Here is a 23,475-nt window from a genome sequence, read left to right as displayed (position 1 = left end):
GGGTGAGGGGTGGGGTGGGGAGGGAACATAACCCCTTCTGTGCCTTGGGATGCCAGAGCTGGGCGGACCTGGAGGTCCATCGCCAGAGCCATGTTAAAGGTACTTAGGAAAGACTAGACCAGGGCATGGGGAACCACTTGGCATTGAAATAGTTTAGGGTTGTTTCTGGAATCCTGTTTTCCCCCATAATGTTGATTGAATATCATATGCACTCAGAATTAAATATATATTTAATTTAATTATCATTATATATGTGGGGGTTAATATGTTTGTTTTTCTCTTAGCTTTAAAGTCTTTACATGTAATTGTAGCTGTATAATCAATATTTTATTTTGCACCTTAAGTCTTAGAAATTAAGATGTTCCATTTAAAACGAAGATGGGGGTCCTCTGGGTGTTTTTCTAGTCCGGGTAGGGCAGGACACAAGTCCTGGGATAGCCTTTGCTGGCCCACTCAAGTGCAGTCATAGAGTTCGAATGGATTAATTTGCTTTTGGTTGTAATTTAATTGTACATATGGTTGATTTCTTATTTTTAAAAATACAGACTAACCGATACCATGTTTATGTATAAGTTGCACCAAAAATCAAGGACAGACATAAATGTGAGTTTGTTTTTACTGATGTGAAGGTCACAGCTTGTAAATAAGTGTTGTATGTATTAAACCTTTTCCAGCTTTCCAAAGCAATGTATTTTTGTACATACGAGATAGAGTACTCTGAATTCACTGGGAAAGTGTGCTTGGAATTGAACTCGGCAAGATTAGTGCAAGTGGGTATGATCGGCCCAGCAGGCAGAGGGTGGGACCTCGCGTGAGTAACCTCAGATGTGCAAGCTGCAGAGAGGAGCGTCTGCCGCTGCCGGGGTCCTGCAGGGTACTGTGCTCCCGGAGGCTGCGGGTGGCGGGCAGAGGCACGCATCAGACAGCGCGGAGCAGTCGTTTCCAGTATTCTCCATGTCGTCTTTGACTCATTCGATAAATAAAGGTGGTGTGATTCTTCCTCACATGTCTTTTTCATTTGTAGAAATTGGAGAAACATGTAAAGAAGATTCAATGTGTAATTAAACTTTTCAGAAATTTATCTTCCTTATGTGCAGTTTAAAACTAATAAACTTGGTCAAACTAGTTAGCAAATTAGAACTTCTGAATCTAACCATAGTTTAGGGTTTCTAAAATAAGGTTTTTTATTATAAAAATTGATTGGTTGCCCTACAGATCTGCCGAGTCCTGTGAATGAAGGATCTTTTAGAGTTGAGCTGTCAGAAAAGCCTCTACGCCATGTTGTCAGCCTTGGAGCCAAGAGAACATATCCCTCCTCAGTGTGCAATGTACACCTCTCACCTTCCGGATCAGGGAAGGTGGTGATTAAATGTTTATTACTCTTTGATTTTCTTGTATCTGGAGTCTACACCCAGGAGGAAATTTTCCAATTACATACATATTTAGAGGAAGAATAAGAAGGGGAAATACAAAATGTTTATGATGGTTTCTTATTGTCTGGAAATTGAATTCAAATTTATCAGTTTTTTTCCCCTAATTAACACAAAATATCTTTTGCAAACTAAGTTACATGAGTGCTTCTGCCTTTTTTTAAAGACAAAATGTCACCCCAAACTTTGTCATTTTTTTCTTAATATTCATAAGATTAACTAAAAGGCTGTAATTGGATTTTTATTGTTTAATAATTGTTTTAAATAAAGTAAGGTTTATGTTTTAGACAAGTTGGTTTTGTTGATAAAGATGTGGCAGCTGTTAAAATAATTGTGAAGCCAGATATGCAATGTGTATGTATCTAGAAAGCGAAGACTTATGTATCTGTGGAACATGTAAATATGAATACTAGCAAACGGGAAAGTAAGTTATAATTTTTGTGAATTTCATGGGGTCTCCTGTGATTGGAAAAATTATAACTGTTCTGATTCTAATGTGGAAATTGTATTTAATCTAAAAACGACTTTTACCTACAGTTCCATTGTCAGCACAGCCTAGGGTGGGTCAGAGTCCTGTATTAATAAGTCTTGGTGAGGAGAGATATCCCATACAGTTAGTAAAGAAAACACACACAAGGCTTCTATTCAGTTTTTCTTTAATGTTTAAAGATGAAGTTAAACACTCCATGTTTGTAAATAAAATGAAGTTAACACCACTTTTTATAAAAGAACTGGGCTGATCTAATGTTTTACTTCCAACTGTGATCTTCAGAATAAATCCTACAGGATTTTGAAGTTGTATTCTTCATGACAGTGCCCCTTTCTCTGAGTTATTCATCCCCATCAGGCTGTGAGACCCACAGACATCACTGATAGGTTTTGTTGGGATTCTGTAATTGGAAAAGGTGACAAGTTGGTGACTTTGACACTGCAGGTATTAATTCCATTTTCATGGTTTACTATGAAAAGTCTTTTCACATTCTGTAATATATTGTTAGACTAAAACCATTGTATTAAGACTTTAAAATGTAAGCATTATTATGCTGAAAATACACATTTTAAGAAGACAGTACTGTTTTGGGCTTATTCGTTTGCTATGGCATGGTGTGACGAGTATGTAATGTTAAGATTTTCTTGTTTTCTCCCCATAATCCTTGTTCCTGACTCTGAGGCATGGATTATTTACCTTTTGGGGAGCATTACAGATTTTTTTCATAATTTCTTACCCAGTAGCTCACAAGAACTAAGACATTTGCGTTTCCAGGGCTTTCGGGTTTTTGTGGACGTTCTAACTGCCTCTGAGCATTGGACAGCGGCCTGGGCAGTGACTGGCCAGGGGTTTCGGGAATCTCTGGTTTCCCGGCTTCATTCAGACCTTTGCTCTTTCTGGTTTCCTTTTCGTTATCTTCGAGAGCTGTTAAGTAAGTAGGTCTGGAGGGAGACCGTCGACCGCCTGGACCCCAAACCACTCCGCGCAGGCCTGGCGCACGTGTGCGGCCCGGGACTGGGGCGGGCGGGGCTGGGGGCGGGCCCTCGTGCTCAGGCTGCGCCTCGGGGCGTGGCTGGGGTGGAGGCGGGCCCTTGGAGAGGGCGGTGCCGCTCCTTCGGGCCGCCCGGGGCGCTGTGGGCGCCAGGCGCAGTCTTGCCCGGAAAGTGTGCCGTTTAGGTGCCGCTGTTCGGCCCGCCCCGGAAGTGCGCGCTGCAGGCGCCGGTGCGCGGCCAGCCCCGGAAGTGCTTTTGCCTGCGACTCACATGCGGTGGCCGCGATGAAGTTCTCGTACCGGGTGAGCGCGGCAGGGAGGTGCGGTCGGCGCGGGCTCCTCGTCCGGCGGCCGAGCCCTTGCGGGCCGGAGCGGACTCGCCGGGCGAGCTGGGGTCGCCGTGCTCGTCTCCCTCGGGACTCAGTCGCGTGGGGGGCGCCGAGGGCTCCTCGCGGGCCGAGACACTCGGCGGGGGCCGGGGAGAGGCTTTCCCGGGAGGGAGGCCCAGCCTGCGGGGAGCGGTCGCATGGCCGGGCGGGCCGCGGCGTCTGCGCAAGGATCAGGGGCGGCGCCGGCAAGGCGACCCTCGTGGGGAAGTGATGAGGGTGTGAGAGCCGCGGGACTGTGGTCACAGATGCGAAGTGAGGAGGGCACAGGCGAGACTAACGCGGTGGAAGGGGCAGAGCCGTCCTAGGCATTTCAGGAGCGTCGGTGGCTTGGCCTGGAAAGGCCGCTGCTTTGCGCAGTGCCGCGGACCGGCTTGTCCCATCGTTCTTGCAGGCTGTTCTTCCCTCCGTGGGGTGTCGGCCCTGCCGCGGGGCCCAGCTGGGTCTTACACCCATCCTGGCCAAAGCTGAACGTGGTACTGGCCCAGAAAGTGCCCCTCCCCTGCGTCCCCCATGCAAGTGAAGGCACTGCCGTGCGCCCAGCACCAAACTAGAACCCACATCCAGCTCCTCTGGGCTTGGACCTCATCCGCTCTGCAGTCACTAGTGCGATCTGCAGAAAATGCGCTTGAGTCACATCAGGCCTCTGCTTACGACCCTTGTCCAGCTTAGCCAGGCTCCTCCCCGAGGTTCTCGCGGTGCTGCCCACCTGCGTCTCCAGATCCTGGCCTGGCTGGCACCTTCTCATTTAGTTTCTAACTCAGGTGACCCCTCCAAGCTGCCTTCCATGACCACCCTCTGAAGTAGCGCTCCCTCCCAAGCTTCTCATCCTCTCCTGTTAGAACATGAAGTGCTTGTGTCTCGGCGCTTGGCAGTGTCTCCCGTGGGCACTTTGGATGATGAGTTTGATGAGTGAGTGAATAAATACGCAGGATGCCAGAATACAGCGCAGTTCAGGATGCCTTGAACCCTAGATGCCCTTGGAGCGCAGTTCCATTGTGGCTTTTCTCTTCTTGAAACGTGGGTCCCGCCCCCTTCTTCACCTGGCGAAGGCCTCCTGTCTCTGGAGGCTTCCCCAGTGCTCACAGGTGCCTCTGACCTTGGGAGCTTGGGGCTCCCCAGGCTCCTCGGGTGTCCTGAGGATTGGGCTCATTTCTTCCTCTCTGGCCCAGGAAATGTCCCAGAGGATGGCTGGAGGGGCCCCCGGGATGAACTGGGACCCCAAGGTGGGGGCTCTCTGCCCAGATGCCTCACTTTACCCTTTTCTGGGAGTCGAGACTCTGTTTTCTTTAAGGCAGCTTTGTTCTCTCCTCAGTTTTCCAATTTGCTGGGTACGGTTTATCGGCGTGGAAATTTAAATTTTACACACGATGGAAATTCAGTTATCAGTCCTGTCGGCAACAGACTCACGGTATTCGACCTAAAAAAGTAAGTATGTTAAAGTGATATTGATATTAATAGTAGTGATAATTGTCATTACTATTCTTGAATAGCACGTGAAAGCTGACGGTGTCTTCCTCACCTTTTTATGGTGCACCTGTTCATTAGGGCAGCTTGAGCGCGCTACGGGGCTTACTGGGGTCCAGCAGGTCAGAGCGGAAGTGGCAGCGAGGCTCCCGGGGCTTCATTCTAGTGCCTCAGCAGTGCCCGAGCATCTAGCTGGTTGGTGTCATTCCTAACGGTAGAAATCATGTGACACTTGGCTGTTACTTGGAAAGGGACCGACTTCTGTGTGGAGATGGGGTGGTGCGGAGAAGCCATGGCCCAGGGTTGGCGCTTCCCCCACCAGGGAAGGCCCCTGAGGGCCGAGAGGCCAGGTGTGCTGGAAGCTGCCCTGGACACCTGCTTGGGAGCCCCAGTGCCACCGGTCCTCACCAGTAGGCCCTGCAGGCCCAAAGCTTCCGCTTCTGTGGCTGGAAATCATAAGGGCAAGGACTCCTTCGCAGACTTGTTGGGGAGGCTGTGGGCTGGCCCCTTCTGCAGCTTGGTGAGGGCCACGTGTTGCAAAGGCTGCCTGCCCTCCGCCTTGCTCCGTAGCTGTCCATCTGGGTGGCCCTGGGCCTCGGTTTCCCTGTCTGTAAGACAGGACGGCAGTAGGACCTGCTCTGCGGGTTCCTTCCAAGCAGTGCCCTGCAGGGTGCGTGTGAGGTCAGCTACTCGTGGTGTCACTGTTACCATTTTGTTTAGGTGACATTTAACAGGGCTCTCTGTAGGAACAACCACATGTCCATTGAAGAAAATTTGGAAAGTGATGACAAAATTAGGACCTAGTTCTTGCCGTTCAGGGGTTTTATTACACCTCGCTTTACTGCGTTTAACAGGTAGCATGTTTTACATAGCGAAGGGCTGTGGCAAATCCCGCCTCAAGCAAGTCTGTCCGTTCTCCAGCAGCACGTGCTTAACTTTGTTTCTGTCCCGTTTTGGTGATTCTTACAGTATTTTGGACTTTTTCGTCAGTACTGCATATGTCATGGTGATCTCTGATCGCTGAACTTTGATGTTACTATCGTAATTGTTCTGAGGCACCACAAACCACGCTCATATAAGATGATGAACTTGATCTTGTGTGATCTGACTGTTCCACAAACTGGCCGTCCCCCCATCTCTCCCTCTCCTGGGCCTCCTCACTGCCCCAGACACAACTATATTGAAATTAGACCAATTTACAACCCCATAATGGGCTCTAAGTATTCAACGAAAGGAAGAGTTGCACACCTCTCAGTTTAAATCAGAAGCTAGAAACAGTTAAGCTTAGTGAGGAAGGTGTGTCCAAAGCTGAGACAGGCTGAAAGCTAGGCCTCTGGTGCCAATCAGCCAAATTGTGACAGCAAAGGAAAAGTTCTTGAAGGAAATTAAAAGTGCTCCAGTGAAACATGAATGATAAGAAGGTTATTATGGAAAAAGTTTTCCTGGACTGGACAGAAGATCAAACCAGCTACAACATTTCCTTAAGCCAAAGCCTAACCCGGAGCCAGGCCCTGACTCTCTTTAGTTCTGCGAAGACTGAGGGAGGTGAGGAAGCTGCGGAAGAAAAGTCTGAAGATGGCAAGAGCAGCAGTTGGTTCCTTATGGGTTTTTTTTGATAGAGACAGGGTCTCGCTCTGTCGCCCAGGCTGGAGTGCAGTGGTGTCATCACAGCTCACAGCAACCTGAAACTCCTGGGCTCAAGTGATCCTCCTGCCTCGGCCTCCTAAAGTGCTGGGGCTACAGGCATGTGCCACCGTGCCCGGCCTCCATTTGTCTGTGGATGCGCTGTCATTGTGGTTAGTCCCTGTTGGACATTTAGCTTGTTTCTGGTTTTCTGACATTCTCGGGATAAAGTCCTAGAAGCAGAATTGATACATCCAAAGCCCGTTTTTAAGGCTTTTAATTTTAATGTGTTTTGCCACATTTCCCTCAGGGACGATGTCGTCTCCTCTTTGGGGGAGTGTCGAGAGAAGCGCTCTGGCGCGAGGGTCCTGTGGGCCTGAGGTGCTGTGTGGGAAGGGTGGGCTGCTGGTCCCAGCCGACCGTGTGCTGCGGTTTGTGTCTTTCTCAGCAACAAGTCGGACACGCTGCCCCTGGCCACTCGGTACAACGTCAGATGTGTGGGGCTGTCCCCGGACGGCCGCCTCGCCATCGTCGTCGATGAAGGTGCTCGCCCTTGGTGTGGCTGGGACTGGGGATGGGTGGAGGATGGACTGGGGGCCCCAGGGTGGCAGTGTAGGGCTGCCGTGGTCCACTCCCCATCCGCTCCGGTCTCAAGCCCTGGTGGGGCTTGGGGATGAGGGCGTGCCATGGGTGAGGTCGCGTCCTCCCTGCACTTTGTGCCGCTGGCGTCGCCTGGGCAGGGCCTCGGCAGGCGTCCCAGCGTGCGGGTGAGGCGAGCCTGCAGCGTCTGGGTGCTCCCGGGGCTGCAGGGCCGTCACCTGCGGCCTCCCGCAGGGGGCAGCGCGCTGCTGGTCAGCCTGGCGCACAGGGCCGTGCTGCACCACTTCCACTTCAAGGGCTCCGTGCACAGCGTCTCCTTCTCCCCCGACGGCAGGTACGTGGGCGCTGGCCCGGGCGGGGCGGGGGCTGCCGTGTGGCTCGTCTCGAGGCTGACGGCCCACCGTCCCTCTGGGACTCGGGGGTTACGGCGGGCGCGGGGGCAGCTCTCTTCCCGGAGCAGAAGGCCGGTGTGGCCCGAGTGCCCTCGGCGTCTGTTTCTCCCCGACTTCTCCTGCTCCCTCTGTCCTCGGCCCCGTCCAGCAGGGGCGGTGGGACTCGGGGCAGCCCAGGCAGCCCCGGGCTGAGCTGGCATCTCCAGGCTCTGCGGTGGCTCAGGGCCCTTCTGGTCTTGAGTGCCGACTCTGGCCCCGTTTCTGCGGTAGGAGATTTGTGGTCACGAAGGGCAACATTGCTCAGATGTACCACGCCCCGGGGAAGAAGCGCGAGTTCAACGCGTTTGTTCTGGACAAAACCTACTTCGGGCCGTATGACGAGACCACGTGCATCGACTGGACCGACGACTCCAGGTGGGGCCTGGGCGCTGCCGGAGCGGGGCCTGAGAGGGCTCCTTTCACCTGTCCCTCCCAAGAGAACGAACGGGTCCCTTGTTTGGGTCTTGAAGCTTCATTTTGAAACGTCACCTTGGCCTCGTTTGGGTGCAGCCCGTTTTGGGACTGGGCGGCTGGTTCGGGTTAGGTCCACACTGCCCTGACATTTGTCACTGGGAGCCAGAGAACACAGCCTGGATCTGGATGGAAGATGAGAATTATGTTTGAGCTTTTATCAGCAAACAGCAAGACCGGTGTGGTAGACCAGGAGAGGCGAGAGCCTGTGAGGCCTTTGTCCCCAACGAGAGCACTGCCCACAGGCGGCCCCGACCCCTCAGGCACCCGCCATGTGCACCACATACAGGGAGGTGGGCCGGCAGTGGCGTGGTTTCTGCTGGTGGGACAGGCCTTGCTCTCACACCGGGTCCTGCGCACTGCTGGGCCTGGGCCACAGCCTGGGGTGGGTGCCGCCCCGCGTGCTGTGCGGCCTGTCAGCATCCCGAGGGCCACGTCTGGGTGGGCACACCGTGTGACCCAGCTGTCACACCTGTTTGACTCGGCGCCATGAACAGAATTTGCCGTGCTGGGGTTTCAGGCTCGTCTAGGAGGCACGAGGACAGCGTGCTGGGGGCAGGCCATGCTGGAATGTGGTCCCTCTGTTACGTGACTTCGCAGCGCTCAGCCCTCGGGCCCACACGGGGGTGAAAGGATCTCTGTGCGCCTCGCTCTGGAGGGCGGGCGCGGCCGCAGCGCTTGGAGGAGCCCTGAGCAGGTGCTGTCTTCGCAGGTGCTTTGTGGTTGGGAGCAAAGACATGTCCACCTGGGTGTTTGGAGCCGAGCGCTGGGACAACCTCATCTACTACGCGCTGGGGGGACACAAGGACGCTATCGTGGCCTGCTTCTTTGAATCCAATAGCCTGGATGTACGTCCCTGTGCCCGAGATCCCCAGCCCACTGTCCCACACAAAGCGGGGAGTCTAGGGAGGCCCGGGCCTGGGGGCGGGCTGGGGCCACCTCTTCCTGCATGTCCTCGTGCTGCTCCCAGCTTGCCTGGGGGTGTCCAGGGACTCAGGGTGGCTGCTGCCCATTAGAGTCACTTCTCCCCAGTCCAGAGGGGCCTCCCGTGGAACGGGCGCCTGGAAGCCCAGCTGCAGAGAGGGCTCTGGGTGGCGGCAGCCCGTGGCCGGCTGGGGGCCGGGGGTGACCCGTGTGCCTCCCGTTGCAGCTGTACTCGCTCAGCCAGGACGGAGCCCTGTGTGTGTGGCAGTGCGACACGCCCCCCGAGGGCCTGAGGCTGAAAGCTCCCTCGGGCTGGAAGGCGGACCTGCTGCGGCGGGAGGAGGAGGAGGAGGAGGAGGAGGAGGAGGATGGGGACAGAGAGACCACCGTCCGGGGGAGAGCCACCCCGGCCGAGGAGGAGAAGAAAGGGAAAGTGAAGTACTCGCGGTTGGCCAAGTAGGTCTCCTTTGGGAGGGCGTGCTGCTCCTGTGTGGGGCTTTTGCCCTCAGAGGGTCCTGGTCAGGGTCCCCGGGGGCGAGGACAGGAGGTACAGAGAACAGGCCCGGGTCTGAGAACCCCTGGGTGTGACACCAGCCCACGCCCCGGAGGACCCCTGCAGGGGCCTCGCTGTCCAGTTGTCTGCCCAGCAGCATGGGAGGGGGAGGCGTCCAGGTACTTGGCGAGGATGGGGTCGCCCGGCAGGGGACATCTGTGGCCCCGCCAGCTCCTGGGCGTTTGGCGTGCGTGAGTCCCTCGGCCTCGTGGAGGACGCACGGTGGGCACTAGCGCGCTCAGCGAGAGCCGTGGGCCGAGGTGGTGGAGGGAGACGCTGAGAGAGGAACATTCAGGGAGAGCGGAGGAGGAGGGCTGGGGTGAGGGCAGAGAGGGTAGGCTCTGTGCGTCTTGCTGACGGGGGCTCCGGGTCTCCTTAGGGGACCCCCTGGCCGACGGCGCTGTGCTTCGTCAGGTGCTGTGCTGGAGGTGCAGCCCCATGCCCTGGGCGGGCGGCCTCGACCCCACACACCAGGCCCTGTTGAGCCCCGGCCCCCAGCCTGACCTAGGCCCTTTCTAGCTGTAGCTGTCACCCTGGCTCACAAGCCGTCCCCAAGTTGGGGCACAGGGCATCTGCTCCTGTTCTAGGGCCTGTGGGGAGCTGGTCATGGTCACGTGAAGGCAGAGGTGACACAGCCGTGGGGCGGCCGTGGCGCCCCCCGTAGCCTGTCCTGTTGTGTGGGTGTCTCGCCTGGACGCCTCCGCTCTGCATTCGCCTGGTGCACGTCGTGTGCTGGGTTCTGTCCTTGGCGCTGAGAACACACCCTCCTCCCTCGCAGGCTTCCTCGGCTGGGTGGGCGAGGCGTGGGGAGATGGAGCGGGTCTGCTCCCGGAGGGACCCAGGCCCTGGACGAGGGCTGGACGTAGGGAGGGAGCCCAGGCAGGCGGAGCGGGCTGGATTTGGGGTGTGCTGGGGCAGCAGGCACATGGGAGTCAGGCTTGGGTCGGTCTGAGGAGCAGGAAGGGTCGGCCTGGCCCCAGCGGGAGGAGGGTGCCCTCCACACTCAGTAGTGCCTGGCCAGAGGCAGGGACTGAAGGGGACTGGGGGGCAGCAGGCGAGGTTCCAGGAAGAGGGAGTGCTTGCTGGCAGGGCTACCGGCGGTCAGCGGGAAGGGAGGGCCCTCGTCTGTCATCTGCCACTTGCTCAAGAGGACAGGGACGTGAGGCAGAAGGAAGGGCCAGGGCAGAGCTTGCTCAGGAGGAGGCTGGGGGAGGGGCGATCTGTCGGGTTTTAGAGGTGGAGGTGCTGTCAGGGTCACCACCCCTTGCTCATGGGGACCCAGGGCCTGTTGGAGGTGGAGGATCAGGGAGCCATGGGATCCGCGGGGCCGCTGTCACAGCTGAGGCTGCCCTGCCCCCGAGGGCCCTGCTCCCTCCGGACGCTCCGACAGCCTCTGGCCGGGGGTCAGCGGCGAGGGTGGAGCCCCTCTAAGGAGTCCCCTTGGGGGTCTGAGCCAAGGGCGTTAGGCAGGTGCCCTACGGGGTGCCCGGGTCCAGACCGAGGCGAGTGCAGGAGGGGCCGGCCCGGCTCTGCTCCTTCCAAGTCTCGGTCTTGCCCTGGTGCAGGTACTTCTTTAACAAGGAAGGGGATTTTAACAGCCTTACGGCTGCGGCGTATCACAAGAAGATTCGGCTGTTGGTCACCGGCTTTGCTTCTGGAATCTTCCATCTTCACGAGCTCCCAGAGTTCAACCTCATCCACTCCCTGAGGTGAGCCTCTGCAGAGGAGGGTGCTTGTCACTCGCCCGCCCCAGGTCCCTCGGCCCAGGAGCAGGCGGGTGGAGGGCCGGGCTGCGCCTGCCCTCGAGGGGCCACGGCGGAGCCAGGCCAGCAGGACACCGGCTCTGGGCGGTGCTGCTGCCCTCGTGGGTGTCACCTTGAATCTGGGGCTCAGGTGGATCAGGTCCTTTTGATTGTTGTCATTCTTACTTTTTCTTCCATTCTTCGTCTTTGGGATACGGAGAATCAAAACACTGGCTTCATAAAATCTTGAAGCTTCCAGTTTTTGAGCACAGGACTCGCGGGGGCTACCTGAGGGCTGGGGGTGTCCCTGGCGGCCTGGCAGGGTACCTGGCTCCCTGCTCACGGTCTGGCCTCACCATGCAGCATCTCGGATCAGAGCATCTCCTCAGTTGCCGTCAACAGCTCCGGGGATTGGATCGCCTTTGGCTGCTCAGGTTTGTGGTTGTGCCTGGGTTGGAGACGGAATCCTCGAGAAAGCCTGCGTGAGGTCGCGGCTTGGGGCGATGACCCCTGCCGGCCCACTGGTGTCGAGCCTGGAGACGATGCTCTCCGGCCAGAGATAGGAGCCAGGCTGGCTCCCCGGGAGCGTCACTGTCCGAGGAACACCCGAGGGTGTGTCTGAGCGGCCCAGGGCGGGCTCGTTGGTGCGGGTGCGAGGGAGAGTCAGTGCGGTTTCCAGAACAGCCGCTCCTCTGATCCGTGAGTCCTGCTGTCTGTTGCTTGGGCTTCAGGCCCTGCCAGTTCCTCGAGCGTGCACTTGGCCTGGGCCCCTGGCAGGGCTGCGGCAGCTGCTCATGTGTCCTCAGGACCTGGGCCTGCGCTGCAGCCACCTGCTGGGGTAGGGGCCGCCCTTCCCGGCCTGGTCCTCAGGCAGGTGGCATCTCTGCCCTCGCGCCTCTCTCAGGAGTTGGACATCACGGTGCCTGTCTCAGCTGTGACGGGGGTCCTCTTGTCTGCACGGGCAGAGCCCAGAACAGGCTGGCAGAGTCACCCCATCACTCTGTGGCTCCCACTCCTCTGCTCAGGGCTTCATTCTGCCTCCTCCTAGCCCCTCCCTGGGGGCTCCCTCCGCTGGCCCAGGCCAGGTGGGGGGTGGACTGGGCCACGGTTCCATGGGGGGGGTGTTGTGAGTAGGGTGCCCCAGTTCCCCACTTGTGCCTGCAGGCCTGGGCCAGCTGCTGGTGTGGGAGTGGCAGAGCGAGTCGTACGTGCTCAAGCAGCAGGGACACTTCAACAGCATGGTGTCTCTGGCCTACTCCCCCGACGGGCAGTACATCGTGACTGGCGGGGACGATGGCAAGGTGGGCTGCCGTCCTGTCGGCCTCGGCGCGCTGGGGCTCTGGCCACGCAGTGGTTGTACTGGGCTGCCCTGAAGTGGGGCTCAGTCTAGAGCTCGTGGCTTCACTCGGTCTCCTGTGGGCTCCTGAGAAGATATTTAAAAATGTCCTGGGATTTGAACAGAAAGGGCTTGGTCTCCCGCTCCCGCTCGCTCGTCCCTGTGTGGCCGAGTGGGTCTGCGGTGCCAGAGCCTCCTGCGCCTTGGGCCCCTTTGCACTGTCCACCGCCCTTGCTCCGTCCTCCTGCATCTGGAGGTGACAGGAAGAGGCAGGGCCAGATGGCCCCTCCAGGCCTCGGTGTCTCCTTGGCATGGTCCCGGGCCTGTGGGTGAGGCCCAGTAAGCCAGGGTGGCCATGGGCACGGGCCAGGGGTCTCAGAGCAGCTGTGGGCACGGGGTCGGCACCTGCCTGCCCACCCCTCACAGGCTCTCGCCACAGGTCAAGGTGTGGAACACCCTCAGCGGCTTCTGCTTTGTCACTTTCACGGAGCACTCGAGTGGGGTCACCGGCGTGACCTTTACTGCCACTGGCTATGTCATTGTCACTTCATCCATGGACGGGACCGTGCGTGCCTTTGACCTTCACAGGTGACGTCCCTGCTCTGAGTCACCCAGAGCAGGCTTCCCCCGCCCCTGCAGCTGGGCAGGGGTGAAGCTGCCAGGCCGGGAGGGCGCGGGAAACTGGCACGCGGTACTGACCGTGACTGTTCCTGGCAGGTACCGGAACTTCCGCACCTTCACGTCTCCGCGCCCCACCCAGTTCTCCTGCGTGGCCGTGGACGCGAGCGGGGAGATCGTCTCTGCTGGTGCCCAGGACTCCTTCGAGATCTTCGTGTGGTCCATGCAGACAGGCAGGCTCCTTGACGTAAGAGCCGGCACGTCCCTTGCGGGGGCTGGGCTGGGGCGAGGGCCCCGCGTCACCCGGGGCTGCTGTGCTGCTGTGGGAACGGGCCCTCCTGCCGCCCGTGAGAGGCGCGCAGGGAGCCGGGATTCCACCGGAACAGGCGGCCCCTCTACGTGAGGTTCCGGCCTGGCCTCCCTCACCAAGCCAGTGACAGCCGCTCAGCCCACAGCTCGGGCGCTCCCGGGGCCGCTGTGCACTAGTGTCACGCGTGCCGGCTGCTTCTCACATCTCACCCTTGGAACCTCTGCTCTGCTGCAGGTTCTGTCTGGCCACGAGGGCCCTGTCAGCGGCCTGTGCTTTAACCCTGTGAAGTCCATCCTGGCCAGCGCCTCCTGGGACAAGACAGTGCGCCTGTGGGACATGTTCGACAGCTGGAGGACCAAGGAGACGCTGGCCCTGACCTCCGACGGTGAGCTGCACGGGGCTCAGCAGCGAGGAACAGCAGCCCAGGGACCAGAGTGGTGCCTCCAGGCCTTGCTCAGCCCTGGTCTTGGCTCGTGGTGTTCCTCTCCCTGTCGGTTGTGGGCTTGGCGTGAACCCGGGGGCGGGAAGAGCGAGACGCAGGAGCCGGGGCAGATGGGTGGTTCAGCCCAGGGTCGAGTCCCGTCGGGCTGGGAGCCCCGGAAAGGACGGTCCACGAGTCCTCGCTGGGCTCCCACCCGGCGGAGAATGAGCCTGGCGGGGCGAGGAGAGCAGCAGCTGGTTTCCTGCTGTTTCCTGGAGTGCCTTTGAGTTTGCCCCTCGTCCTTGGACCCCTGGGAGGACACGGTGGTGTTGAGGGCCCAGACCCCCTTCCCTGAGGCTGGGCTTTGGGCTGTGCCTCACCCCTGCCACTGGTCTAGGAACCAGCAAAGTCTAGCGTAGTCTGCGGCCCTCGGCACCACCCGTCCCGTGAGGAAGTTCCGCTGGGACGCAGCCTGGCTCCTGTGCGGCCCCGGTGCTGGCTGCCGTGACGCTACAGCGGCAGAGCCAAACGGCCACGTGGCTCACAAAGCCGAGCCGCCGCCGTGTGGCCGTGCAGAGCGTGTGCCCACCCGGGAGCTGTGGGTGCTTTGCGACATTCCCAGCTTCCCGCTGTTGACACCACAGCTCTGGTTCAGGCGTCCGGTGCTGGCGTCCTGCGTCCTTGCAGGGGCTCTGCGTTCCAGTCTGTCCTGCGCTTCCCTCAGGATAACCTTCACCGTGATGTGCCCATCAAGCTGGCATCGCCAGCGCTGGCCTCCCTCAGTGGAGCCTTTGAGCCAGTCCTGCTGCCTTCCTCGACCTCGCAGTGCCCTCCGAAGCCACCTTGTCCCCGGAGGTGGCTGTTGTCAGTGCTCGGTGGTTCCTGGCTGGGACGGGCAGTGGCCCTTGCCCGCCTGGGTCGGCGCGTCTCCTGATAGGAGCTTCTCATGTGCCTGGGCCTGACGGGGGCTGGGCCCTCAGGGGTGCCGGACCCCGGTCTTCCTCCAGCCTGCTCTCCCGTCTCTGTTTAGCGCTGGCTGTGAGTTTTCGCCCTGACGGTGCGGAGCTGGCCGTGGCCACGCTGAACTCGCAGATCACCTTCTGGGACCCCGAGAACGCTGTGCAGACGGGCTCCATCGAGGGGAGGCACGACCTCAAGACGGGCAGGAAGGAGCTGGACAAGATCACGGCCAAACACTCGGCCAAGGGGAAGTGAGTCAGCTCCTGGGCTGGCAGGGGACGAACACACCAGGGCCCCTTTCTGTCGGCCTGCGGGGGTGGCAGCTCTGGGCCCTTCCCTGGATCTGAGACCCCAGCCAGTGGCCAGGTTCTTGCAGCCTCCTCTTCTGTGGCTTGTCCTTTGTTCCTGAGATGGCTGAGTCCCTGTGGGTGGAGTCAGGTGGTCCTGAGCTCCCATAGCCCCCAGCACGGGAGGCCATTTGGATTTGCTGACCATAGACTCATCCAGCTGAAAGGCTGAATCCTTTCAGAGTTAAATTTAAGAGTAAAATCTCAGTGTCTCAGTCCCGCCAGCCACCTCCCAAGTGCCCCACTCTGTCACGTGGGGCATCACATGGGACATCACACTGGACAGCAAAGGCAGAGTGTTCCCTTGTTGCAGGGAGTCACGGGCCAGCTCTGACAGACCCTCCCGCGCTGAGCCCTGAGGCGCGTCCTGGGCAGCGGCCCTGCCGGGGAGGAGGGGCGGGACCTGTGGGGCTGGCTGGGCCTGTCCCCTAGGAGCTTCCAGCAGAGGACGGTCTTCCTCCGGAAGGAAACCTGGCACTCGTCCTGCCGGTGTTTGTGTGCACACCTGTTTCCGGTTCTCATGGGCGTAGACAGCCCTGGGGTGGAACCGCGGGGCCTGTGGTGGGTAGTTCTGCGTCTGAACTTTCTGAGGAGCCGCCGGCTGCTTTCCGTCGCGGCGTCACTTTCCATGCCACGTACAGTGCGTGAAGGTTTCGGTTTCTCCAATCTTCCCCCACGCTTGTTCTTGTATTTTTTAATTAGCTCCATTCTGGTGGATAGGGGTTGGTATCGTGAGGTTTTGGTTTTAATTTTGCTAATGACGTTGAACATCTTTTCATCTGCTTGGTCACTGGTGTATCTTGGGAGAAATGTCTGTTCAAGTTTCTTACCCGGTTTTGAGTTGGGTTGTTTGGTTTGTTGATTTTTTTAGGAGTTCTTTATGTATTCAGAATGTGTCAGACATTTGATTTGCAAATATCTGTTCCGTTCTCTTAGCTGTTTTTTCACTTTTTCGGCGGGATTCCTTGACACGTGAAAGTTCTCAGTTCTGGCAAAGTCCAGTCTGTCCATTTTTTCTTCTGTCACTTGTTCTTTTGGTGTCCTTTCTAGTAAACCGTTGCCCATCCCAAAGCCACCGTCCTGTGGCTTCAGCGGCCGGTTAAGGGCCTGCTCTGTGGTTTCTGCGGGATCGAGAGGAGGCCGCGCAGGTGGGGGCAGACCGCCGGGTTCCGCGCTGGCGTCAGCGGGGAGCACCGAGCCTGCGGGTCCTTTTGTGAGGAAGATGTTGCCCCTCGGGAGCTGGAGCATCTCCAGGCGGCTGGTGCTGTCAGGCTGCACCGTGGGGATGGTTTGTTTCCTCACCACTATACAAATGAGGACCACTGTTGGGTTTTAAAAGTCTCCTGTGTGAGTTTAGGCAGCGGGCCTTGGAGAAAGCTAGTGTCTGCCTTGTAGGATATTTGGGCAGGGCCCTCAGTATCTCCTGAAGCTGTTTGTCACAGATCCCACATGCTGGAGGTCTGTTGGCAGCCACTCTGAGCCCGTGCCTCCTCCACCCAGGGCCTTCACCACGCTGTGCTACTCTGCGGACGGCCAGAGCATCCTGGCGGGAGGCATGTCCAGGTTCGTGTGCATTTATCACGTCAGGGAGCAGATTCTCATGAAGAGGTTTGAGATCTCTTGCAACCTCTCCCTGGATGCCATGGAGGTAAGCCAGGGGCGCTGGGCCGCGTGCGGCTTCAAATGCAAGGTCAACACATTGGGCTCCTAAGTGTGGCGTTCCTGGCCTCACAGGGCCCTGGCAGGTTGTGAGTTTGTAACGAAAGCGTGTGAGGCTGTTGCTCTGGGTGGGGGTGGGGGGCCTGGGCCGCCCCGACTGCCCCAGCATAGCCCAGGCCATGGAGCGTGCACCATCCTCACCCACCAGGTGAATGAGCCACCGGGCAGGTTGCTCTGAGGCTGGGGCTGCAGGTGGGGGTGTCTAGCACAAGCCAGCTCGGGGCAGGACAAGTGCAGAGGGTGGAGGTGGGCCCTGCCGGGCGTGGCTTGCTGTCTGCCCTGTGCCACCTGTCCCAGCTCTAGCATGGAGGCTCTGCCCTCCCTACTCCTCACCCTCTGGCTCCCATGGGACCTCAGGGTGACAGTGAAGGAACCTGGGAAGGCTCAGAGCAGGTCCGTGGCTGCCTGGGTCCACTACTCAGGCCCCATCATAGGGCGAGGGTCCTATGCGTGTCCAGAAGCTCTTCCCACCCCCGGGTGTTTCGGGGGGAAGTGCCCTTGGCATTTCCGGAGGGGGCAGCCACCCCGGGTCCCCAGCAGGCATTCCCACTGTGACAGTGAGTGTCTGCTCCCACGGCCTCCACATGGGCCCTATCTGCAGCAGGCTCTGCAGGAAGTTTCTGTGGGTGCGTAGGGTCTGTCCCTGTGTTTTGGGGGTCCGTGTGTGCTGTCCTTTCAGACAGGGCTGGGGGGTGGTCCAGTGTTGGTGGCACACCAGTGAGGGAGGGACAGGAGAGAGAGGTAGCCGGGCCACCTGTCGGAGGCAAGGTGTCCATGGCTTTTGCTTTTCTAGGAATTTTTGAACCGAAGAAAAATGACAGAGTTTGGCAACCTGGCACTGATTGATCAAGATGCCGGGCAGGAGGACGGAACCGCGATACCATTGCCAGGCGTCAAGAAAGGTGAGTCTGGATGAGACAGTAACAGAAGTCTGCCTGCTGCCCACTGTTCCTGTGTGACAGTGACCTTGCTCCCTCGGGGCTGCAGTGTAAGTCAGTACTGTCACCGTGTTGTGACGTTTGCTGGGTTGGGGGGTGCTGTCTGGAGAACACCCAGTGGGTCAGGTGCTGGTGCCACCAGACCCTTCGGCAGGAGCAGCTGCCTGTGAGTCGCTGCAGGCAGCCTCCCTGTCCTGGCCGGGCCCTTTTTGTGCCACGTGGGGCTCAAGGAGCATTTTGGGGCAAGATCTGCTATTGAGGTGTCACGGGGGGAATGTGTGCGCCTTGGTGAGACAGGGTGGAGAGCCAGGTGTTCTGGAAGACTCAGGGACCACCTGGGCACTGGGCAGACTGGCTCATTGGACACCCACCATCCAGGAGTCCTGAGCGCCTCCGGGCGCAGGCCCAGGGCACCGTGTGGAATGGCCCTGGCGCAGGGCTTGCCGCTGCAGCTGCTGACGGGACAGGAAGGGCCTGACCAAGCAGAAGCTGCTGCTCTTGGTGGGCCCCATACCCGCCCCCAGCAGGGAGGACCTGCAGGGCGGCCTTTCTCTGCCAGGTGGGCAGCCTGCGTGTGCTGCCTGGTAACTGTTGCTAACTGATCGGCTCTTCTTTTCCCAGGTGACATGAGTTCACGGCACTTTAAACCTGAAATCCGGGTGACTTCCCTCCGCTTCTCTCCCACTGGTGAGCACCGAGTTAGGGGTTGTTGGTCCTGATGGACGCCGGGCCTCTGCTCCCAGGGAAGAGGCTGGTCGTGGAGCAGGCTCTGTGTGTGCTGTTCCCCATGGGCAAGAAGGTGACACTGTTAACCCTGCTGATCATGCGGTTGCCCTTGTCCCTGAGAACAATGACTATGACAGTGCTGACCTCAGGCATGGGCTTCGGTACAGGCCGGCTCAGCACTGCCGTTGGTGCAGCAGCTGCCTGAGCACCCTCCATGCGTGGCCGGACTGTCCAGGCTCTGCCACGTTCAGGGCCTTCCTCCCCCACCCTGCCCCCGTCCTCCGGCTACAGCGGGGAGTCTGTGCCCCAGCCACGGGTCTTGTCAGGTACATGTGGTCCCACACGGGAGCAGGCAGCTAGTCACCAGCAGGTACAGAGCAGCCCGGGTGCTGCTGTCAAGTGACCCAGGGGATCTGCACAGCATGGCCTGTGGCCAGATCCTGCCGCCAGCTGTTCTTGCCGTGAAGCTTTCCTGGGACACGGCAGCACTTGTCATTGGCGTAGCTTGTCTGTGGCTGCTTCCCAGGTGCCGCGGCAGCACCCAGTGGTCACAGCAGAGACTATAGGGCTTGCAGAGCTGAAAATCACTGCTCTTTATAGAGAAGTTGGCTGCTCCTGGCGTAAGGAGCCGAGAAGACGTACGTGTACTTGCTCATGTGCATGAAATAGCTCTGGGAGAACATCTACGAGGACCATGCCGTTGGTTCCTTCCAAAGGGTGTGGTCCGGGGTGAAAGGATAGCGTCCCAGATTCCTTCTTGTACTTTTACATTTTGGACCATGGGAATGGACTCAATACCTTTTTTAAAAAAACGCAGGGATGGGGGATGAACTTCAATTTTTAGGAAACTACTGCTTAACTTCCCAGGGCGCTGCTGGGCAGCCACCACCACGGAGGGGCTCCTCATCTACTCCCTGGACGCCCAGATGCTCTTCGACCCCTTTGAGCTGGACACCAGCATCACCCCTGGGCGGGTGCGCGAGGCGCTGCGCCAGCAGGAGTTCACCAGGGCCATCCTCATGGCCTTCCGTCTCAACGAGGACAAGCTGGTGCAGGAGGCCCTGGAGTCGGTGCCCAGCGGAGAGAGTGAGCGTCAGGGCCTGTGGGTCCAGGGCCACCAGTCGGACTTCTGGGGTTCTTTGCAAAGGCAGAAGGGCACAAGGTGTCACCCGTTCTTCTCCTAATTTGCATTCTTTGCAGAATAAGCATGGCTGTTTTTCCCACTTCTTTACAGTTGAAGTCGTCAGTTCCTCCCTTCCTGAATTGTATGTAGAGAAGGTGCTTCAATTTTTAGCTTCCTCCTTCGAAGTGTCTCACCACCTGGAATTCTACCTTACGTGGACTCAGAAATTGCTCATGTTGCACGGACAGAAGCTGAAGTCCAGGTAAGCCTGTTTCACCACCGTTCATCTGATTCTTGTCACTGGAGCAGCTGGTCTTGGGAGGTGGATAGGGGGGAACTTCACGTGCAGATACAGCGGGACGTGAGCGCGTGTAACACTCCGGTCTCCCTTCCAGAGCGGGGCAGCTGCTGCCGGTGGTGCAGTTCCTGCAGAAGAGCATCCAGCAGCACCTGGACAACCTCTCCAAACTGTACGTGCTGCTGGCCTGGTCGTGGGCAGGGTGGGGACTGCACTGTTCTCTCCTGGTTCCACATGGGGGATGCTGCGCCCTGTGTCGTCTGATTTGGGGACAGAAGGTTCTCGTGTTGAGGTGTTTGTTCTCTCACCTGCCATCTTTAACTGGATCCACCTGGCCACCCACAGGTTGGCCAGCTTTGGATGTGGCCTGGTGCTAAGCAGTGAGAAACAAAGGTTGGCAGCAGTTGGATGAGCCGGGGATGGGACATGTCCCAGGTGTAGCTAGAATCCTCCAGCCTCTCAGGAGGGATCTGTCAGGTTCTTAGGACTAGGCCGTCTTTCCTAGATTATTTGCATGGCACCTGCATGGGCATTGGGGGCTGGTAAGGGGGCCGTGGGCTAGGTAGCCCGGATTTGTGGGGGTGTGGCTGCTCTGAGCCTCTGTTTCCCCAGCAGGAAGATGGGGGTGATAATGAAAGCAGGCGCTATCTAAGGGCCTAGGACAGTGCCTGCTCCCCCCACCTGCTCTGTGAGGTGTCCCCTTCTCCAGTCCTTTGTTGTCCTCGGCAAATCTCCCTCCCTTAAGGTCCAGCAGAGCCCAGACTGTAAAAGCCTTATAGTGGCCTTTCAAAGATGTCTTCCCTCCCTCTGTCACCAATCACTTGCCAGGTGTCCCAGCTTCACTGCTGACGGGTCTGTTCTCTGCCTGGTATGTTGCTTGTCCAGCATCCATGGGCTGAGGCCTGAGCCTGTCTGTCCTTGCACTGGTCCCTTGATCTTTATAACGGGTCCGAGTTTAAAGTGAGCCGTTCCTCCTTGCGCCATTTCTTCCTGCATGTTCTGGCTGCAGGATGGCTGGGGCGGCAGAGGTGGTTGTGCTGATCTGTGACCTCTGCCGCTGAGCCTTCTCGGCTGAGACGTCCCGGACTCTCCAGCTCCTGTTAGATTTATTCCTTGCTACCTGATGTTTTCTAGAGTTAACGTAAATGCACCACCCTTTGGACTTCTCTGGAGTTGCTGATGTGTAGGGAAGCGGGGGCTGTTGTCGGTTACTTGGGAGGCGGTGTCGCACGGGCAGCCCCACCACGTGCAGTCGCAGTGTGCGCTGCTCTCGCGCCTTTCTAATCCTTGTGCTGTTTAGCTGCACTTCTTCACTGGGTGGTTGTCCGCATAAAACGATGGTGTGTCTTTTCTCCTTTATTCTGTTAATGTGGGGAATTGCCTTGTTCTGAGAGCCCCTCCGCTCTCTAAAACAACCCTGAGGCTCCGCAGAGGTCTCTCCTTAAGTGTTTGGTGAAACTTGCTGAAGCCATCATCTGGGTCAGCCCAGCGGAGAGGCCGGGGTGGGAGGACGGACCAGAGGGATGGGGTTTTACATTTGGGTCCTTGAAGGCCGTTGGTACTCCAGGGCCAGGTCGGCCAGCAAGGGAGGCAGCAGCAAACAGCTGGGGCAGTGGGAGGCGTGCGCAGTCCCTGCTGGACTTTCTTGGGGTCACAGAGAAGGCAGCTGGGTGTGGGGTGGGCTGGGGTTCTTGGCCTAGAAGATAGTTGTTGCTTGTACTGATCTGATCCCTGTGTGTTAACAGCTGTGACTGGAACCGCTACAACATTCAGTACACTCTGGCGGTTTCCAAGCAACGGGGCATGAAACGCTCCTTGGAACTGCCAGGAAGTGAGGAGGAAGCAGAAGGGTCTGAGGACGACAGTCTGTATTTGCTCGGAGCAGGGGACGCACATGAAGCACAAGGGACGCTGGGGTAGAGCCAGCCACGGCAGGTTATTCCAGTTAAGCCCCACCGAAGAGATGGAACCATGGGGCCACCTAGGCCAGGAGATGGGAGGAGATCCAGAGAACAGCTGACATATCGGCGCTGGTGACGTGCTTTTCCTGCAAGAACCAAACAGGCAGCCCGTAGGGACTGCGAGCTGACAGAGCCCAGGAGCTGGGCCGTGTGAATAGTGACAAATGTTACACCATCTGCTGTTGAAAACAGCTCTCGGTAAATAGGTTCACATAAACTTTGTAATAAGTTATTTATGTTTTTAATAAAAAGTTTTGATGGAGAACTTAGGAATAAAAAAGACAGAGTTTTCTGAAATGTTAGGGAGAAACCAAAACTCTGAATTAAAGATGCTTGTGTATCCTAGTGTCATACAGGGGATTGGGACCTGCCTACCTTCCCACCGGCGCTTCCATCTGGGGGAACAGGCCAGCAGGCAGAGTGGTCCTGGCATGCGGGGTGTGTAACCTGTGTGTATTCTCGGGGTGGGGACAGGGAACACCTGCTCCACTCTCTCACCTCTGGTGGGGATGCTGGGTCCGCCCTGTCCTGGTGCCCTCAGACCTGCTGCACCAGCTCGGTGGGGACCATGCAGAGGACTAGACAGCCCCTTCTCCCTGCGCTCCCCTTGGAAGGGTCCCTGGTCCCCACAGCTCGATGATGGTGGCCTCCGGAGTCAGGACACAGGCAGACCCATGCAGTGCTTCGCTGACACCATGTGTGAGTGTTGTCTGTCAGGCCAGCCCGGTGTGGACCACACGTCCCTGTGCGGCACTGACTTTCCCTTGCTCATCCGGGGAGTGGAGCTGACCTGCCCGCCTGCCTCCCAGGCTGGTGTGAGGCCAAATGGGTCAGGGCGGGGATGGTGCTACGACACCTGGTGTACCGTCAGCACCGCATGACTGTCATCAGATGTGTGGGCACCCTGTAACCTGTGAGCCCTCCGGTCACCCATGGTGCATCTGCTCAGAGGCCTGTAGACCAGAGGTATTTATAGAAAGGGAGAGCTCAGGCTCCCGGTACCACGGGGTGTTTTGTTCCTACACAATGTCCCCTGTGTATCTTAGACTGGAAAATAGAATCTGAGCTATTACCTGTCCCGAACAGAAAGTCCAGTGCTGCCCCTCCTCACCTCAGCCTTCTGATAAGTGTCACACCTGCACGGTGACGGACAGCTGAGTGGGTGGCCGTGGGGTGCCAGGAGGTGGAGCCCTGCCCTGAGCTTCAGGCCACTGGCCTCAGCAGTCAGGTGCTTGGTAGCAGCAGGCTCCTGGCCCCAACAACCGAGTCACATCTGCATTTAGCATTTCCTTTCCCTGGGTGAAGCTTTTAGGGCCATCCCAGGTCGCACCACTCCCACCAGCTGGCGTCCCCAGATGTGCTGCAGGAGAGAAGGATGGAGCCACTGGTCCCGCGACCTGACAGGAGCCAGGACGCCTTGGAGATTTTGCAGCAGCAAGGAGGCTGTTCAGGGCGCCTCTCGGTCCACCTGTGGGACCGACGGGGCCAGGGACAGGGACGGGCGTCCAGGAATAAGGACGAACACTCCTGGCTCACCTCTGGGTCCAGCTTCTGTAACACCCCGTTACTGCGGTTCCCACCGTCTTCCGGAGGTTGATGGGAAAGTCAGT

General features: G+C 58.1%; 1 protein-coding gene across 1 annotated transcript; it reads left to right on the top strand.

Moving 5' to 3' along the window:
• Window positions 1-3,169: 3,169 nt before the first annotated feature.
• Window positions 3,170-22,151, top strand: PWP2 (PWP2 periodic tryptophan protein homolog (yeast)). The gene is made up of 21 exons (XM_012661539.1): window positions 3,170-3,214; window positions 4,613-4,725; window positions 6,836-6,930; window positions 7,222-7,321; window positions 7,650-7,793; window positions 8,602-8,737; window positions 9,040-9,269; window positions 10,932-11,075; window positions 11,472-11,542; window positions 12,273-12,409; window positions 12,884-13,032; window positions 13,162-13,309; window positions 13,607-13,757; window positions 14,824-15,004; window positions 16,601-16,748; window positions 17,613-17,721; window positions 18,379-18,444; window positions 19,351-19,569; window positions 19,718-19,868; window positions 20,002-20,076; window positions 21,650-22,151. The coding sequence occupies exons 1-21, from the start codon at window positions 3,197-3,199 to the stop codon at window positions 21,822-21,824; spliced, it is 2,760 nt and encodes a 919-aa protein (XP_012516993.1). The 5' UTR covers window positions 3,170-3,196; the 3' UTR covers window positions 21,825-22,151.
• Window positions 22,152-23,475: the final 1,324 nt, after the last annotated feature.

This window comes from Propithecus coquereli, unplaced genomic scaffold (genome assembly GCF_000956105.1).
Source record: "Propithecus coquereli isolate 6110/MARCELLA unplaced genomic scaffold, Pcoq_1.0 Scaffold717, whole genome shotgun sequence".
Classification (NCBI taxonomy): Eukaryota; Metazoa; Chordata; class Mammalia; order Primates; family Indriidae; genus Propithecus; species Propithecus coquereli.
The sequence above is the reverse complement of the archived record's forward strand: the minus strand, read 5'-3'. Positions and strand labels throughout refer to the sequence as shown.

What these genes read in the sequence shown, in the direction of transcription:
- PWP2 (XM_012661539.1), top strand. An exon ending in CGTGCCTTTGACCTTCACAG is followed by an intron (nt 13,033 to 13,161) that starts GTGACGTCCCTG and finishes TGTTCCTGGCAG; the next exon opens with GTACCGGAACTTCCGCACCT. An exon ending in TCTCCCTGGATGCCATGGAG is followed by an intron (nt 16,749 to 17,612) that starts GTAAGCCAGGGG and finishes TTGCTTTTCTAG; the next exon opens with GAATTTTTGAACCGAAGAAA.